Source organism: Hypoxylon fragiforme (assembly GCF_022984875.1).
Source record: "Hypoxylon fragiforme strain CBS 206.31 chromosome Unknown GGS25scaffold_10, whole genome shotgun sequence".
NCBI classification, from domain to species: Eukaryota; Fungi; Ascomycota; class Sordariomycetes; order Xylariales; family Hypoxylaceae; genus Hypoxylon; species Hypoxylon fragiforme.
The window spans coordinates 225737-244947 of NW_026054765.1; the positions used below are offsets into that span (position 1 = coordinate 225737).

The following is a 19211-nucleotide window of genomic DNA, read 5'->3' on the forward strand; positions in this document are numbered from 1 at the left end:
CCAACCGAGCCCGATAGCCGGCCGGTTTACTCCAGACTTTCGATTTCGTAAAAATGCAACGAGACCCTGCTGTTTGGGTTTGGTCTCTATCATATCGGGAGATTCTTTTTTTCTTCCCCTTGTCATCTTCTTCACTACGTCTAGGCTAGTGGCCTTGATCGCCCTCCCCATATTAATAACAATAGCTATTACAATACGTACAAGTTTTGAATCAAGTCTCTGCTTCGACTCATATCACTCACGATCACCGATATTTATATAGGTATCTCCGCGGGTCATATTACTATATAAGCTAAGGCTTATGACTATTTTCCTAGTTATCTATTGTACAGAAAAGATAGAAAAGTTTGAGAGGTTGGCTCATTGCTGCTGCTACTGTATGGGGCAAAATCAATAAGGAAAATTTCACTTATACAATTAGTCATTGTTAACAGAATCCACCCAAGTGACTCTTTAGAGAATAACGAGAATAACTCTGGGTTCAAAGAAACAAAGCAAAAAAAGAATTTGCCAGTTGACAAAAGCTCCACTACCAATTAGCCTCCTACTCCTTACAAAAAACTCACCTCCAAAAAATGCCGTCTATCACCTCGCCAAGTTCTAGTAATAGCGACTTGCCGTCCGATGTCGAAAAGCAGGCGGAGCCTATCCGCACGGGACGGCAAACGCCAAGTCGGGGTGGCAAAGAAGAGGAACGGGATAACGGCGATGACAGCCCTACAGAAGAGACAGCGGCGGTGGCGGATGATTGGCAGATCCCGCCTGAGCCCGACTTGCTGAACACGGAGGCCGATGGGATGGCCGGAACGGTGAACCGGGTGCTCAGCAGGATATCGACGAAATCGAGTTGGAATCCCGGACCGCCACCGGATGGGGGACGAGTGGCTTGGTTAGCTTGTAAGTGTCCTTGGTTTCTCGTTGCCAGTTATTCTACCTACCTATCAAGTATGGCAACCCCTAATAACAATATTAATAAAATAGGCATCTGCGGTCACTTCGCCATCATGAACACATGGGGTTTTATCAACTCCTTCGGCGTGTTCCAGACATACTACGTCTCACAGCTAAGCCGAACACCCTCGGAAATCTCATGGATAGGCTCCCTACAGGTGTTTTTAACTTTCTTCATCGGCACCTTCACCGGCCGCATGACAGACGCTGGATTCTTCCGCCCGGTGCTCATCTGCGGCACCATCTTCATGACCCTCGGCATATTCACTACCTCGGTGGCTACCCAGTACTGGCAACTGCTACTCTCCCAGGGCCTATGCATGGGCATTGGCAGCGGCTTCATCTTCTGCCCCGCCATATCCACCGTCTCTACCTACTTCAACAAGAAGCGCTCCCTCGCCATCGGCATCACCGCGTGCGGCTCCGTCACCGGCGGTCTAATCTTCCCAGCCATGGCGCGCCAACTCCTCCCCACCGTGGGCTTCGGCTGGGCCGTCCGCGCCATCGGCTTCGTGCAGCTCGGCAGCCTAATCTTCACCGTCGCCTTCATGAAGTCGCGACTTCCCCCCCGGCGCACGGGCAGCCTGGTAGAGTGGGCCGCGTTCAAGGAGCTCGAGTACACCTTCTACGCCGCGGGCATGTTCTTCAACTTCTGGGGCGTGTACTTCGCCTTCTACTACCTCGCGGCCTTCAGCCGCGAGGCCGTCGTCCCCGCGCTGGCCTACACGGACTCGCTGAACATGCTGCTCCTCCTCAACGGCATCGGCGTGCTCGGGCGGCTGCTGCCGAACTACCTCGCCGACCGCGCGGGGCCCCTCAACCTCATGATCCCCACGTGCCTCATCTGCGGCGTCGCGCTGCTCTCGTGGACGGCGGTGCGCACGCCCGCGCAGCTGTACGGCTGGGCCGTCGTGTACGGCGTCGTCGCCGGCGCGCTGCAGAGCCTGTTCCCGGCGGGGCTCAGCAGCCTGACGGCGGACCTGCGGAAGCAGGGCACGCGCATGGGCATGGTGTTCACGATCGTGAGCTTTGCCGTGCTGACGGGGAACCCGATCGCCGGCGCGATTATCGGGGCCATGGGGGGCAGCTATGTGGGCGCGCAGATATTCACGGGCGTGTGTCTGCTCGTGGGGATGGGCTTCATTCTGGCCGCGAGGTGGGTTAGGATGAGGGGGGTGGGGACGGGGTGGAGGGTTAAGATATAGTGTTAGGTACCTAGGTAGGCAGGTAGGTACCTGTGTATGGATGTTTTAGGTAGGTATTGAGAGGCGTAAAAGGGGGATGGTAAGGAGGTAATGTGGGTGGGTGGCTAGGTATTTAGGTAATTTAATATGGATGTGAGGAGCGAAGGGAGAAAGGGAGGGAGGGCGGAAGAGGAAAGGGAGAAGAAACGGGAGTTGAAAAATAAAAACGATGAATGAAAGGCTATGAGATCTATGTTTTGTTTACTACCTAGATATCTAAAAGATATGGATATATGGATTGCGGTAATAAGATTGAGGGATGGATGGATGTTTTTTTTTTTCGTTTTTTGCTCGTCTAGGTTGGAGAGCGCTGTAGATAGAGTGCCGGGGGTGTACATAGGGGTATATATATAACGCAGCAAAGAATATATGATGCTCTATACTACAGTACCTACCTACCTACCTACCTAGTAGTAAACATCACGATGACAGGTAACCAGGTTAAGATCTTCATCAAGATGCAAATCTGCAACACAGAAGAACGATGGTGAGCGGCATGATGAGATATCCATTAATGCTCTATAGCGTTCAGGGGTAGGTGTAAGCAAGACCTGAGGTCTAACTAACCAAGTCAGGGCTGTGTACCATGATCTGTTCAAGGGGTTGGTGGTTTTAGTGGTATTGTTGTGAATCTAGGTAGGTACCTTACCTAAGAAGTCCTCAAAAAAACTCCCCCAAAGAATACTTCATCCTCTTCTTCCTCGGCGGATTCCCCACAGATCCCGACCCTGGGCCCGATGATCGATTATTCGACGACGACCCCTGCTGCGCCTCCTCGGCATCGACATCGATCGGTTGCTTTCCTTTTCCCTTTCCCTCGCGCTGCTGCTGCTTCGATGATGATGATGATGATGATGATGATAGGTTATCCCCTGCGGGTCCCCGAGCCTGAGCCTCCGTAGGCTGTGACTTTGGCTTTTGCTCTGGCTTTGTTGGCTCATCATCTTGCTTCTTCCCTTTCTTCCCACAGTACTCCCTCCTCACGAAGACGGCTCTTGCGCCAAAGGGACGGGAGCCGTAGACCGTGCAGCAGCACCGGTGGCGGCGGCGGAGGCTTCGGGGACAGTCCGGTACCATGATCCCACAGCTGCTATCAACGCCACAGCACTGGCCGAGCCCCAGCGAGACGAAGGGGCGAGGCGGGAGCAGGTCCGATTTCTCGAGGACGAAAACCTGGGCTTCGGCACCGCTGACGCCTTGCGCGGACAGGTCTTGGTCGCGGACGAGGCGGCCGACGTGGATGTATGTTGCGTAGCCCCAGGAGGCGACGTGGTCCGGGTTAGGGTGGTCGCCGTCCAAGTCCTTATGTTCAATTGGGGGTGGAACGTCCTCTCGCGCCACAACAGCGACGTCGCCGGCCGTTGACCGGTCTGCGGTGACGAATTCGTTGAGCAAGAGGCGCAGGATGCGTAGATGGTACTCGTCGCTGTTGTTGCCCAGCAGTCCGCAGCAATTAAGCGCCGAGTCGACGAGCAGCTGCTGAGACGTCCCGCGGTTCCATTGCGGGGCTGCGTCTGCGTGCCGCCACTCCTCCCGTCGGCCCGCGACGTCGTAGATGGCTAAGGAAGGGAACTTGGACAGATACTGCAGCGAGCGCGGGGTCGTGAAGTCGGCGCCCCAGATCCTGAGCACGCGGAGCACGGGGAACGGGTCGGGCTGCTCGGACCAGTGCCTCACGACGGCATCCGTGATCCTCGGGAAACCCCCTTCCTCTGTGTCCGGCTGCATGATCTGCAGCACGGCCAGATTCCGCATCTGGGTCAAGTGCAGGAAATCATGCGTGCCGAAGGCCGGGACGGGGTGCACGCCGATGGTGAGCTGGACCAGGAAGTCCAGGGACTCTGAGATGAGGGGCTGGATGTAGGAGGCCAGGGGCGATGTTGGGTGCGGCTCGGTGTGGTGCCACTGGTAGGTTTGCGCGGGCATCGGGCGGAGGCGGGGATACGCGCGGTGCTCTTTGCCCAAGTGCGTGGCGAAGATCTTGAAGGCTTGGAGGGATAGGGTGCTTGGTGGTTGGTTAGGAATGCCAGGGTTTTGGGGAGGTATATAGGTAAACTAAGGCAGATAGATTGACTCACTCATATGTGTCAAGCATATATCTCATAATATAATATACGAGGTGCGTAGGCACGTGCTCAAGATCATCCACCTCGGAATAATCTATGTTCTCGGCCACGACTTTGGTCGCCATATCCACGAGACTGGGGATGCCTTTTCTTCGAGGGGTTGACTTTCCTCGAGGAGGTGACCTTTTCCGAGGTGGTAGTCGTTCCATCGCGCATGGTTCTATGTTCCTCGTACGGTGGCGATGCCATTCTATGTTGCCCGCCTTTTTTAGCTTTACTTCCCATGATCGAAATGACACGCCGTTCTTCGCGTCGTAGCCGTGCGAAGTGAAGTGAGACATTCTTAAAGCGAATGAATGTCAATTGGATAACGGGTTCGGGTCGGGTTGGTAGGTAATCATAAAGTTCTTGCTCATCCTTAAAATGTTGACGGGTGATTGTTGACGGGTGATTGTTGATGGGTGATTGTTTGATGTGGTGATGTGGCGATGGTTAAAAGTATAGTATACCTAAGCAACGCATGTGTACCCGTAAACCAGGATTTGTTTACCAGACCTTATCGCTCAACTTTGAAACCTCAAGTTAAAGATTAGGGTTAGAATTATATATCATCATATCAACATCAATATCAAGTTGGTCATCGTGTAAAGATCAATGCTTATTGTTAAATTCACCTTATACACATATTCATACTGTAACTACATTCCCCTCGCTCATCATGCCCGCCATCATGCCCGTCATCAATTTTATAGCATAGGTTTGAGATCCTCCGCGACGCGGAATGGCGCCTCAGTCTTGCTCTTTATCTCCTCCACTGTTACACCATCCGCAATCTCGATCAGGGTAAGGCCGTGAGCAAAATCAACGTCAAACACACCCTATTTATAAGAGATTAGCAAAGAATAGTCAGAAGGAAACGCATCACGTGAGAACTAATGCCAAACACTTACCAGTTCCGTGATGATTCTAGAGACACAGGCCCGACCCGTCAAGGGGAAAGCACAGTGTTTGACAATCTTCGCGTTGCCCTTTTTATCCGTATGCTCCATCGTGACAACGACTTTCGTCGCGCTCGGGTTGCTGACGAGGTCCATCGCTCCGCCGAATCCCTTGACCTTTCCGGGTAACATCCAGTTCGCCAGATCACCCGTAGCACTGACCTGCATGGCTCCTAGGATCGTCAAGTTGATTCGGCCGCTGCGGATCATGCCGAAGCTCTCCTCGCTACCGAATACCGCAGCACCCGGCTTCAGTGTCACAGTCTCCTTTCCGGCGTTGATTAGGTCAGCATCCTCCTCGCCCTTTACTGGGTAGGGTCCTAGGCCTAGGATCCCGTTCTCAGACTGCAACTGAACCTCGACTTCGGGACCAACGAATCCTGGTGCAAGCATAGGCATTCCGATTCCGAGATTGGCGTACATGCCGTTCTTGAACTCCTTAGCTGCTCTGCGGACGATTCTTTCCCTCTTAGTGGCCGTGTCACCGGATCCAAGCGCCTTTTTCGCATCTGCATCATTGTCGTCCTTCTTCCATGTGAACTTCTCAATCTTCTTTTCTGCTTTGCTCTGAATCACCCTCTTGACATAGATCCCCGGCAAGTGAACGGCCTCGGGTGAGATCTCACCCGGTTCAACAATATGTTCGGCTTCCACAATGGTCATCTTAGCATTTCGGCCCATGGCTCCGTTGAAGTTGTGGGCGGCAAGGCGGAACTGGCAGTTCCCTAATTTGTCCGCCTTGTAGGCCTTGACGAAAGCATAGTCCCCGTCAATGGCGTGTTCCAGAAGGTAGGATTTACCATTGAAGACTTTTACGTCCTTCGGGTAAGAGAAGACATCGGGGGTTCCATCGCTCTTATTCCTGAGAGGGAGGTCGCCGGTTTGCACCACGGTGCCAAAAGCAGCGGGCGTGTAGAAAGCGGGTATACCTTTGCCGCCAGCAGCACATCGTTCAGCTAGCGTACCTTGGGGTGTGAGCTCCAATTCCACCTCTCCCGTCAGGTACATTTGCTCGAAAACTTTGTTCTCGCCAATATAACTTGCGACCATCTTCTTCACTTGCTTGGATTTTAGCAGTTTTCCTAAGCCAGAAGTATCTGTTCCGGCGTTATTTGAGACTGCTGTGAGGCCTTTGACCTCAGGTTTGTTCAGCACTTCGTCAATTAGAGTATCCGGAACACCGCAAAGACCAAATCCACCACATAACAAGGTTGAGTCAGGCTTCATGTCTTTGAGAGCCTCAGAAGCTGAGGGATACACCTTGTTGATCTCAGCGCGACGGGATGTCGCCGAGAACGCCCTAGAGAGGATTCTAGTATGCTATAAGGACAGACATTGAGTTAACAGAAACGAGATATCGGTGTAAAGCACCAATTGATTAATTTGGAACCTACATTTGAACCATATCTTGAATACGCTCTAAGCGTTCTCATACACATCGCTGCTGACGGCATTATAACGGTATTATATGTGCTTGGTTAATGAGGCTGGTTAAAATGAGAAAACAATGAAAATAATATATATATAAAATATCCTCCGGATGGATGATGGTTTACAATAGCAAGTAAACACGGAAGAAAAGACAGAAGGCTTCATGTAAGGCAAGGGATTCTCATGATGGACTCTTTTCAAGTTCTCCGTTTTTCGCTCGACACGGGGACCACGGGAGCTTTGTTCGGCTAGAGATGGACTCGGCTTTGTTCATCGAATCCCGCTATTTTCCATAAGCCACCAATTCTACTGTGAGTTGCCCAGACAAAATGCAGGTTAGTATGCAGCTAGTAATGACTATGTAAAAAGGAGGGATAAAGTTCCAAAGGGCTGCTGGATTCTTGGGGTAAATTAGATGCCGTTGTTGAAGCTAGCGGCAGTTTGGAGGTACTGCTAGTAGCAGTTGGGCCAACAGATCAGTCGGCAAATCAACTTGAACATGGATTCTAGAACAGGCAATGAGGGGCATCTGACTGCTCAGCCACACTTCCCTTAGCCACAGATTCAGGGACCCACCATCTTGTACAATACCTAACAAACCTACTAGGTACTACCAGGACCAGGTAACTACCTAGCTCTTATCGATATCGAAAATTTGGGGATTTTTTCTTTTTTTTCTTTTTTCTTTTTTCTATTTTTCTTTTTTTCTTAGATCGTTAGTCAAGGATGCGCATTGTCGCATGGGCCCTCACTATGAAAACTTCACGCAATTGAATTTGACCGGGTCACAACAAGGGAGTCCATTGTTGACAACTTAACCACTCCTTCCTCATCTTACAACCCTCAATTCATATCCAGCAAATATGGAGTCCAGTACGGCAAAACGACGAAAGTTGGAACATACAAATGGCGGACCATCATTCGATGCCGCCAGTTCTTCTGCCACGGCCATGGGCGCTGCCGGCGCAAGCGCTTTCGTCTTAGAGACTGAAGAGCTTCTGAAGGAGGTGAAGCTAGATTATAGTAAACATTCTGCGAACGTCGAAGACACTTTGAGACAATTCAAAGATGTTATTGAAGCTTCAGAACCCCACGATCCTATTCTTGTAAGTTTGCTGTCTCATCCCGCACACCTACACAGTCAAGCATAACCTCCGTCTAACTCATATTCTCTTAGATTGGAACTGTGACAGCCAAGCTCGAAAAGTCCAAAAAGATTACCATCCCTTATCCCGATCCAAAGCCAGCCAAAGACTCCCTATATAAGCTATCGTTCGCAAAGCCAGCTCAGGTCAACGTGGTTGGAAGTTGGGTTCTCAAGACCAATGTCAAGTCTCAGACCGACTTGGCTGTCGATATGATTGTCGTCATGCCCGAGTCCATCTTCCAGGAAAAAGACTACCTGAATATGAGATACTTTTACAAGCGGGCATACTACCTAGCCTACATCACCGCGAATCTTCGCAAAAGTTTGGGTGCTGCTATGGAATTCTCCTTCGACCATTTAAGCGGGAACTTGTTGTTGCCGATACTTGTCGCTCGGCCGAAGAGCGGCTCAGATTCGAAAAAGACTTCAAGCAGCGCAGAGTCCCTGACGAAAGCAACTCCATCGATACGCATAATCCCATGTGCTCCGGAAGGATACTTCCCAGCAAATAAGTTGGCTGCCATAAGTAACGCTATCCGGCAGGGCAAATCAGAGGAGGCCGATGACTCCAAGACACCCACGCCTTTCTATAACAACACACTCAAGGCCGAGAGTCAATTCTCATCTTACTTGCGAGTACTCCACCAAGCCACAAAATCATGTGGTGCTTTCAGGGATGCGTGTGTTCTCGGTCGTATATGGTTACAGCAACGAGGACTCAATGGCAGTCTCCTCGGTGGGGGATTTGGTCATTTCGAATGGGCCGTCTTGGTAGCTCTGCTGTTGCAGGGTGGTGGCCGAAAAGGGGAAGCGGTGCTGTCACCTTCGCTGCATAGCACTCAGTTGTTCAAAGCGACACTACAGTACATTGTTTCGGCAAATCTGCAGAAGAAACTCCTCGTCATTGGCAAAGACGCTCCAAACTCGGATACACTTCGTCAAACCCTACCAGTCCTTTACGATGCAGCCCGTGGAATCAATGTTCTCTACAAGATGACTCCATGGTCTGTTGCCATGCTGACAGAACACGCCAAATGGTCACTCTCGGCAATAAATGACAGCCCGCTCGATCAATTTGAGCCCTTATTCATCGCCAAGGCTAATCAGCCCCTACACATGTTCGATATGCTATTAAGCGTCAATCTCCCCTCCTCAAAAGAAGGATTCGAGTCAGCCGATCGCAGAGGATTCGTTTGGGAGTTCACTTCTAGGCTATATACCACGTTGAAAACAGCCCTTGGCGAGCGAGCGCAACTGATTCACATCGATGTACCAGAGTCAGGGGCATGGCCGATTACAAGCACATCACCGAAGATCAAGGGGAAGTCTCTCCTGGTTGGGATCGTTGTGGATCCCCTCAAGGCATCCCAGGGTCGTGAATACGGCCCTCCCTACGAGCAGAAGAAGGAGGCAACCAAGTTTCGCGAATTCTGGGGTGAAAAGGCAGACCTTTGGCAATTCCCTGATGGCAACATCGTCGAGAGCCTCGACTGGACAGAGCATGCGTACATGGGCTTCGCGGGAATTACCGAAGCTATTGTACGATACATTCTAAAGCTTCGACTCAAGTTGGGCGATGGTAATCTAGAGTTTTACGGGCGAGAGGTTTCCAAGATCATGGCGGTAACTCCCTCGGATAAGACAGCCTTCGACGCAGCAAAGCAGGCATTCGAGATTTTCGAACGAGACATCCGAAATCTAGAAGACCTACCTCTACACGTGAAGCAAATAGCTCCCATTTGTGCAGGTTTGAGACGAACGTCGTTACGGATACCAGAATTCAACTTTAGAAAGCCTCTACTTCGTCCTATGGAGGTTGTGGTATCCTTCGAAGTCTCCGGCAAGTGGCCAGAGAATCTAGCTGCTATTCAGAGAGCCAAGACTGCATTCTTACTCAAGATTGGCAGTTCATTGGAGGAATCGAAAGAAGAGGTCAAGACCCATCTAGGACTGGAGAGTGCAGATCGTGATGACAAGAACCTGTCATTCTTGGATGTCATCTACGAGAATGGTGCATCTTTCAGGCTTCGAGTGCATAGCGATCTCGAGGAGGGACTTCTCGATAGACAGACCAAGGACGAGACAGTTGAGCGCCACGTTCGTACCGACGCGGCTGATCTACTTGCCTCGTATAGACGGATGTATACGAACCTGCCACTCCACAACCAAACCATGTCCACATTCTGCACGAGATTTCCTGCACTATCGGCTTCCATACGCCTCACCAAGCATTGGTTCAACTCTCACAAGCTATCCTGCCACTTCAACGAGGAGCTCATAGAGCTTTTCGTCCTACAAGCGTTCCTCAAGCCATATCCCTGGGAAACCCCTAGCAGTGCCACTACTGGATTCCTCCGAGCACTCTTGTTACTGTCCAGATGGGATTGGCGTGATGAACCCCTGATCATCGACCCCTCAGACTCCCTCTCCACCTCCCAACGCCTCGCAATCGGCACTCGCCTACGCGCCTGGCGCACCAAGGTCGACCCCAACATGAACCGCACCGTCCTATTCGTCGCCACATCCCACGACGTAACCGGCGTCGCCTACACGCAACACGGCCCCTCCAAAGTCGTCGCAACACGCATGACCAGCCTCGCCCGCTCCGCCTGCAAAGTCGTCAAGGACAAGGGCGCCGACCTCAACATCCGCGGGCTCTTCCACTCCGCCCTCCGCGACTACGACGTCCTCCTGCACCTCTCCCCCAAGGCCCTCAAGAGTGTCGCCCGCGAAGACGGCATCACAACAAGACGCGCCTCGCAGTTCAAGAACCTCGTCGACGGCAACGAGCGCGTCGGCAAAAACGCGCTACCCTTGGTAGAACCACCGGCCATCACGCTCCTCAAGCAGCTCAACGCCACGTACGACAGCCCGCTATTGTTCTTCCACGGCGGCCCCGACGACGACGGTGCGATTATCGCGGGGCTGTGGAACCCGCTGCTGCACCAGCGCTCGTTCACGGTGCACATGCCGTGTTCGCTGAAGTCGGCGGAGAGGCGGAGCACTGCTTCGGGGAGCACGATTAGTGGCAAAAAGGGCGAGGGTGAGAAGGAACAGCAGTTATTCGAGGTTAACCGAAACGCGATATTAGCTGAGATCGCGAGGATTGGCGGGGATGTTATTGAGAAGATTGAGGTGGTTGAGGATTAAAGGGGGATGGCATTAGATAGGGCGGTAAGAGATGACATATATACATGTATATATATATAGGGGTGGCATATGTACGGGGTGTAGGTACATAGGTATAAAATGGATGGTTGGCTGGTCGGTGGGTTCACCTGGGTAGGGTGGTTAGTAGATTTACATAAATGCATGAGCCGGGAACGAAGATAAACATAACTAATGTTAGTTCAAAAGTTGATCTTGCTTTTTTTTTTTCTCTCTCTCTCTTTGAAATATGCCTTTTATTTTTTATTTTTTATTTTTTACTATGGATAGCCTATTTTGAAGTAAAGTAAAGTAAAGTAAAGTGATGGGTAAGAAGTATCCATGGATATTGGGTAGGTAGGTATATGTAGCCCTATGCCTGCACCAGCCATTACTAGGTACCTACCTAGGTGACTATGTAAGCATGTCTACTTACATCTGCCTAGCAACTCTACCAAGGTTACTATATTCTCAATGTACGTGTAGTATAATGTATTATACTAACCCTCTACACATACATCTACCATGTATGGATACGCTACGTTACGCTACGTATTCCCTGACTCCATATATCAAGTCATCAGACGATCAGCAAGTACATAGCATTAGCTTCTAAGAAGGTAGGTTTGGTAGGTAGGTAGGTAGGTAGGTTACCCAGGTAGGCAATCATCAATTCAATTCAATTCATTTGACTTTTTCTCTTGTTATCAATAAGAAAAGGGGGGAGAAGGCAATGAAGTAAAATCCATAAACGACTTAAAAACATCATCATATGACCGAGTTCACATCGTACGGTGAGTGCGGGGGAATGGGAATGGGAATGGGATAGATGAATGAGCAAGTAGATGAATGAAAACAATTGGATAGATGGGTAGATGGATTAAACCGAAATAATGCAAAGACCGATATGATTAAGTAAAGTATGTAGGTTAGTTTTCATTTAATGTTGAAAAAGGTTGGGTACTACAATAGGTAAAGGGTTGGTGATTGGGTATAAAGGGTAGAAACAATACATGAAAGGGGGAAGGGGAAATGATAGGTTGAGCCTAAAGCTACCTAATGGAAGAGGGGAGATACAGGTGGTGTGAACATCAGGGTATAGGAGAGACAAAGTATCGTATCGTGAGCAGAAAGAGTTGAAGAATAAAAGTGGTAGACACGGCGCCCAGCGGCGCATCAACGATATTGATATATGTAACAGAGATATAGAAGAGGTTTGGTGTCTGGCACTCAATCTTCGGGGTACAGCTCTCTCAAGTTACTCACGAACACCCCGTTTTCGGGATCCCAGCGTTTGAAGAACCTGCCCGCCATAGGAAGCAGGTCCTTAATCTGAGTTGGTAGCACTTCAATGCCACCTCGAAGCTCTAGCACTTCGATATTCTCCTCTGCGATAACATGCGTATCGGAGCCGTCAGTAGCAACCCTAGAATGCTTCGTTAGTAAATGCTTTTACCCAGCAAGGATGGAAACAGACTCACATGCAACGGTAGTAATGCTGATCTTGCGTAGGCCAAGACCTATTAACTGGTGACAAGGAGACGTCATCTAGAAGCGGCAGGCCCCCGGCTGACCAACCTATAATGAGGCCATAATAATCATAGCGTTTGTGCTTAAAGACTTGGCCGATGCGGAACTTAACGGTTATCCCCTTAAGATCGCGTCTTCGACGTGGTGTCTTCCAAGTCATATCAGCCCTTCTGATATCGCCAATCTTCCTATGAAGGCGCTTGTACGTGAAGTCGTTGACGTTAGTGGCCGCAAGTTTCTCGTACATGGGACAGACATATTTCTCAATGAGCCATAAGTCCTCTGGGAAGTAAGACCCGGCGTAGGACAGCATGTCGCGTACATCATGCTGCCAATCCCACCGGCCCTCCTCGTCCTCCGGTAGCGCGGGGACCATCATGATCCTTGCCCAGAATAGACTGTACATAGCTGGCCGTAGATTCCGGGCCCAGTCGCCGCGATTCAGCTCGATCATGGGAACCAGCTGATGGAGAGGGGCCGCGTTCGCTCGAAAGCTGCTGAAAGATGCTCGTATGTTTTGCGCTGTGCGCAACACGATGTGTGCCGTGGCTGTAGGAGTCAGCAATTTCTCGTGGCCTGAATAGAAGCCGAGTCTGCTAAGGAAGTTGTATATATCATGTCGGGGTAACTCCTCGGCAGATCCATAGGGGTCGAGGAACATGTTCTCTTGATACTGCGACTCCTCTTCCGGGAGGAGCTGGCCATCTAGCGACACACCGGGTGGTGACAGGACCATACAATGTACATGGCTGGGCAAAGCGCAAGGGTACGCCTCCATATCGAGTCGCGAAGCTATAGCCGAGTAGATGGAAGCAGATATAATGGGTAGCGACGGGTGGTGCTCGTCTCTAATGGCCCTGCCAATCAGGCAGTTGCGTAAATAACGATATGTCTCCTCTGTGGGGTCGCTCAAGCCCGTCATGTTGTTGAAATGAAGCCATCCGGCTAAAGCAAGCGCCTTTTGTCGAGTCGTCATCTCGTCAATTCTCGTAATGGTGCTGCGAAATCGTGATGCAAGGTCGTCCAGTATTTCAGATATCTGCCAAAGAAATCAGGATATATGTTAAAGTGGAGCGGAACATCACAGAGCATTACCTCATTTATATCGCCTTCATTGTCATGTAGCATAAACATGTCGAAAGCTCCCAGGGCACGTTCAATGCGCATTCCGCAGTTGAGTTTCTCGCGATTCGTGATATCTTTGTCGGCGTATTGCGCAGCGAATTTCTGATACTTGGCCCATTCTTCTATCGCTGCACTTCGATGTACACCATCCAGTACGGAACATGCGTAATATCTACCAAGATTCCAAATGATTCCATATTAGACATGATAGTTCGACGTTCACATCACAAAATCAAACGAACAGCAAACATACCTTCGTGCCAAGACATCACCACAAGTATCAGGAATTTGACACTGGCTCAAGAGGAAATCCTTTGCGTCGTATCCGTACTGGCAAATCTGTTCTATCTTGCGCAAGCGAGTGACGCGGCAACCTATGATGTTTTCCAATAGTTGTGCAATATGGATATTGCGTTTAAGTCGCAGAAGGAAGAGGCCTTTCCAATCAGTATCGCGCACTCTGCGCGTGAGTCTCACTTCAAAATAATGGCCGACATCCCAGTATCGGAAACTGTGTTGACAGTAGGATCTCCAGAGAAGCGGTTCTTGGGTAACGCGGTGAAAGCGCTTGGAGAGTCTTGCGACCTTGGTTAGGGTTTGTTGGGGAGGGACATATAGTAAGATCTGATGAACGATCTCATCCGGTAACGAGTTAATGGAGGCCATATCGACTACTTGATCCCATGACATTCGGAGTTGGTTGTAAAAAGAAGTAATAAGATGAAAGTTAAAGTACGTAATAATTGAAGAAGGAAAAGAGAAGAAAAGAAAGATGGTAAAAGTAAAAAAGATTATGGCGGAGGGGGGGCGACAGTATGCGCCAAATTGAAGAGTTTATGTATAGGAAAGTAGGAAGTAAGTAGGGCAGATCAGGGCAAAGCAGGGCAGAGACGATGGTGTAAGCGGGTGTGCCGCCAATGTAAAGTAGGGGTTTAGTGAGGTGAGTGCGAATCCGCTGCGACTAACGGCGACGGGAAGAAGGTGTAATGCCAATTTCAATGGGTCTGATACGTCAAGATCAATTGCAGTAATTCTTTTGTCCGCTTTGTCTGACTTTGCCCCACCTTGATTGAAAACTTTACTATGTACTGCATAGTACTATAGTAAATTAGTAATAGCAAAAAGAGGCTGGTCAAGGATTGTCATGTCTAAAAGAGGACAAGGTAGGATTGTACTAGCCCAGTATTGGTTAGTCATTCCAGATGTCGATACAATCAATGTTGCGAGGGATGCGATGTACCTAGGTACCGGTGTTGTCACTGCAACTTGAAGTTTGAACTTGGCACATAACTACTAGGTACCTAGTAACTATGTACATAGTTAACGTTTGAACTAGTTACCTAACCTAGGGTAACTACCTACTATGTGATAACTAAGCCACATGGTGTAGCTCTACACTAACTTAGTGTACTATGTAAATAATGTTAGCGGGCTTTTTAGCTTTTGGCAAAGCTTTGTTACCAATGTAAACACAGCACCACCTAAACGCGTCTTTACACCAAAATTCATACGTGACCAGGTCTATCCTATCTCCGTAAATTTATTGATACTGTACTCAACTTTTTCTGATTGATTAATGAGGTTAATGGAATTGATTATCTGCAACAACTTACAACACGCAACAAAACTACCATAACACAACACATACACATAACTCGAACACCACTTTGTCAATCTTATTTCATCATCTCATGATTACATCCTATTATACCAACCAACGTATTGCCATAATCGCGAAAGTCTTCATATTCAATCCCACTTGAACGGCACCATCACCATCTCCCGCCGTCAAGATGGACAGCCCTCGAACTAACTTGGGTGATGCCACCTATATAAGTCGAGCCCCCGATTTCGACATGACCCAAGAATCCTCTTTTCACTCTCCAGCCAAGGACAACAACCTCGTGCAACAATTACGAAATGGCCGCGGTGTCAACTTGCGAACACCACGAGGGAGCAGTCGCGCGCCTCTAGGTGCCAAGAACAACCTGCCTGCTGGAATTGGTGGCGCAGAGTTTACTCCCATGCTCAAGTCCGCCACTAGAAATAGCGCGCGTCGATTTGGCAAGGAGAATACGAACGGCAACACACCTACCCTAAACAGGATTAACGAAGATATGGATATGACCAATGTCGAATCCTCTCTATACGGTCCTTCGAGAAGCATATCCCACATCGAATCCACACCTCTGCCACAAGTCGACAGCGGCAGCGAGGCATCTACACCTATAGTATTATTACCGCGACGCAGCGGTAACAAGGGCCCCTTACACGATGGAAACCAATTGTCATTACGAGAGCAGGAAAACGTCATCGATAAGATTGAGAAGGAAAATTTCGGCCTCAAGCTTAAGATCCACTTCCTCGAGGAGGCTCTGAGGAAAACGGGTCCCGGCTTTAGCGAAGCTGCCCTAAAAGAAAATACCGATCTCAAGGTCGACAAAGTTACGATGCATAGGGAGCTCCAGAAACACAAGAAGCAATTAGCAATGGCAGAGAAGGACCTCGAGGCTTACCAGCAACAAATCTTGGAAGTTCAAGAGAAGGCCAAGAAGAAGTACGCTGATGAGGGCCAAAAGGTCGAGATCGAGGCATTGCGAAGGCGCTTGGAGGATAAAGATAATGAGATTGAGAACCTACAGCGACAGTTGCAGAGAGGGGCCAAGGATCAAGGCAAAGTAGATCAACTACAGGACGAAATCGGCGACCTGGAGGCTGATTTACGCGAGAAAGACCGCGAAATCAACCAACGCGAAGAAGAGGTGGACGAGCTAAAATCCCAGCTGGAAGAAGCGGAAGAAAAATGGAGGTCAGCACAGAACAAGATTGCCGAACTCGAAGCACATGCGCAACCTGTCGAGGACTCGGCGAAAATGGATGAATTACAGGATAAAATCCGTGATTTGGAAGCCGACTTACGGGAGAAGGACTTGGAGATTAACGACCGCGACGAAGAGCTGAATGACTTTGAGGAGAAATTAGGCCAAGCGGAAGAGAAGTGGAAGTCTGCTCAGGAAAGAATACGTGAGCTCCAAGAGAATGCGAGGTCAAACGAGGAGCTCGATGAGGCAAAAGGCACCATCGAAGACCTCGAATCGGATGTTCGGAAACTCGAGCAGCAAATCGACGATATGAAAGAGCAACTTCAAACTGCCATCTCCGACAAAGACCGCGCAGAAGCTGATCTCGAAGAACTTCAGGATGAGATGTCTAACAAGTCCCTCGTCACCAAGGGCCTCTCACGCCAAGTCGAAGAGAAGGTCGCTCGCCTACAGACCGAAGTGGGCCATTGGCAGGAGAAGTATGCAGCTCTCGAGCAAGATGCATCCGAGAAGAGCAGGTTCAGTACGGAAGTCAAGAGTAGAGCGGAACAACTCCTCCAGCAACGAGAGTCTTGGGATATTGAACGAAAGCAGCTCACGTCGAGGCTAGAAGCTGTACAGAAAGACTTGAATATGCGCACGGATGAAAAGAATCTCTTACAGCTCCGTCATGATTCCCTGGGTGACGAGTCGTCCTCTTTGCAACGAGATGTAGCGCGCCTCCAACGACAAATCGACGAACTTGAACGTGACCTAGATCAGGAGAAGTCGCACGGCTTACAAATTGAACGCGACATGACTCGCAAGCATCAATTAGAAGTTGATAGACTCAACGATGATATAGCCGACCTTCAGGACGAGATCCACCGCGTTCGCGAAGAAGCGTCAGGAGGCCAGTCGGCATCGGCATCGTTGGAACGAGAGGTTTCGCGCTTACAAAGCCGCATAAGTGAACTCGAGACAGACTTGAGCCAGGAAAAGGCCCGCTCTCTACAAAACCTGTACGAAGCCAACACCAGGCACAAGGAAGAGGTCGGTCGTCTAAACGCCGATATTGCTGACCTGCAAGACGAGATGAGCCGAGTACGACGAGAAGCATCTGGAGGTCAGACCGCGTCTGCATCATTAGAGCGAGAAGTCGAGCGGTTGCAGAAGCGTACGAAGGAGCTTGAAACTAGCTTGGATCACGAGAGAGCAAATGCCCGAGTCCGCCAAAGCACCACCAGCGACGAATCTTCCTCCTTGCAGCGAGAAGTTACTCGTTTACGCAGCCAAGTCGGTGATCTTGAACTGAGCCTGGATCAGGAAAGGAGCAGTGGCCGTCAGATTGAACGGGATGTGCGCATTCAGCTCAAGTCAGAAATTGATCGCTTGAACGAGGATATTTCTCAGTTACGTGCCGATATTCGCGAGAAAAACAACCTCTACGATAATGACAGCGAAAAGTGGAAGGCTGAAAAGCGTGACCTGGAGGCGCAGCGAGACCGTCTTGAAGAACGTGCCATCGGACTCGAGAGGACCATCAACCAACTACGCGATACCGAAGGTACTCTATCCAGCAAGGAGATGAAGTTGCAAGATGCATTAAATAGCGAGACGCAGCGCCACAAGCGGGAAGAAGCCGCGCTCAGCCGTCAGATAGACGACCTACGACACGACTTGGAAGCACGACAATCTTCATTAACGGCGCTACGAAACGAGGTCTCTGCTGTCCGAGAAGACCTGCGACAAAGTCAACTGGAATACCAAGCTCAGACCGAAAAAGTGGAGGCGCTGGAGGATGAAGTCGAGGTTCTTCAAGCGACTCTAGACGAAGAAGCAGAAGATGCTGGACGCAAGCTGAATGAAGCCGATCGAGTATGCCAAGACCTCAGACGCCAACTTGAATTAGCAAAGCGCGCTCAGTCGCAAAAAGCTAGCGATTTGGCGGAACAATTAGAAGCAGCCCATCAAGTCTCGGAAGATCTCATACAGCAACTGGAAGATGCAAACCGAAAGTTGCGCGATGTCGAACGCCAATGCGAACGGCTAAAACAGCAAGTAGAAAGAGCATCTCGGCACGAGTCTAAACAATCAGAGCAGAGGGTAGAAGAAGCCAACCGAATGGCTGATGGGCTTAGGCGAGAACTCAACCGGGCGACTAAGGAATCGGAACGGGCGAACCGCTTATGCGATGAATTACGAGAGCAGCTTGAATTGGCCAGACAAGATTTGGATTTTGCTGGCCCGATGTGCAAAGAACTCCGCCAAAAGCTTGACCGCGCACGCAACGAACGCGCTACCTACAAGGCATCCGCCGAGAAATTGCAGGCCGATTGCGAAAGACTGCAGGAGGGTGCAAAGGAAGCACTAGCCTGGATCGAGGCCAAGAACGCGGAGCCTGACAACGGTGGCCCATCATACACGCCACACATTGTCAAGCGAGGCAACAAGGCCAGCTTCCGATACGGTGACATCGTGATGGATGTGGTGGACCAGCGAGACCACGAGGCAGTCATCCGAGCAGCAGACGCGGCAGAGAAGAGGCATGGCAAGGAGATCCGTGGCATGGCGATACAGATGCAGTGGATGCAGGCACGTTGGGAACGCGAGGCCAAATTACGAAATGACGCCGCCTTTGCCAAGAAGTATTTGGCGCTACAGTTGGAGATTGCTGAAGCTTGGTATGTTTTTTTCTCCCTTCCCCTTTTCCCCTTTTCCCCTTTTCTCCTTTATGCATATATATATATCCAAACATCTCTTACCACATC

General features: G+C 50.0%; 5 protein-coding genes across 5 annotated transcripts; 2 read left to right on the top strand and 3 right to left on the bottom strand.

Moving 5' to 3' along the window:
• Positions 1-17: 17 nt before the first annotated feature.
• Positions 18-2208, top strand: GGS25DRAFT_73048 (MFS general substrate transporter). Its single transcript, XM_049265981.1, has 2 exons — positions 18-897; positions 982-2208. The coding sequence occupies exons 1-2, from the start codon at positions 576-578 to the stop codon at positions 2154-2156; spliced, it is 1497 nt and encodes a 498-aa protein (XP_049111997.1). The 5' UTR covers positions 18-575; the 3' UTR covers positions 2157-2208.
• Positions 2209-2518: 310 nt separating this feature from the next.
• Positions 2519-4748, bottom strand: GGS25DRAFT_509272 (uncharacterized protein). The gene is made up of 3 exons (XM_049262545.1): positions 4274-4748; positions 2845-4200; positions 2519-2786 (listed from the first exon to the last, which is right to left on the bottom strand). Exons 1-2 carry the CDS (start codon positions 4600-4602, stop codon positions 2856-2858), a joined length of 1674 nt encoding a protein of 557 aa, XP_049111998.1. The 5' UTR covers positions 4603-4748; the 3' UTR covers positions 2519-2786; positions 2845-2855.
• Positions 4749-4906: 158 nt separating this feature from the next.
• On the bottom strand, positions 4907-7134 carry GGS25DRAFT_509277 (coenzyme A transferase). The gene is made up of 3 exons (XM_049262546.1): positions 6654-7134; positions 5212-6579; positions 4907-5139 (listed from the first exon to the last, which is right to left on the bottom strand). The coding sequence occupies exons 1-3, from the start codon at positions 6711-6713 to the stop codon at positions 5008-5010; spliced, it is 1560 nt and encodes a 519-aa protein (XP_049111999.1). The 5' UTR covers positions 6714-7134; the 3' UTR covers positions 4907-5007.
• A 271-nt stretch (positions 7135-7405) lies between these two features.
• On the top strand, positions 7406-11227 carry GGS25DRAFT_509278 (Nrap protein). Its single transcript, XM_049262547.1, has 2 exons — positions 7406-7796; positions 7868-11227. Exons 1-2 carry the CDS (start codon positions 7554-7556, stop codon positions 10985-10987), a joined length of 3363 nt encoding a protein of 1120 aa, XP_049112000.1. The 5' UTR covers positions 7406-7553; the 3' UTR covers positions 10988-11227.
• Positions 11228-11527: 300 nt separating this feature from the next.
• Positions 11528-14633, bottom strand: GGS25DRAFT_509279 (uncharacterized protein). Its single transcript, XM_049262548.1, has 4 exons — positions 13893-14633; positions 13610-13811; positions 12466-13553; positions 11528-12410 (listed from the first exon to the last, which is right to left on the bottom strand). Exons 1-4 carry the CDS (start codon positions 14327-14329, stop codon positions 12215-12217), a joined length of 1923 nt encoding a protein of 640 aa, XP_049112001.1. The 5' UTR covers positions 14330-14633; the 3' UTR covers positions 11528-12214.
• Positions 14634-19211: the final 4578 nt, after the last annotated feature.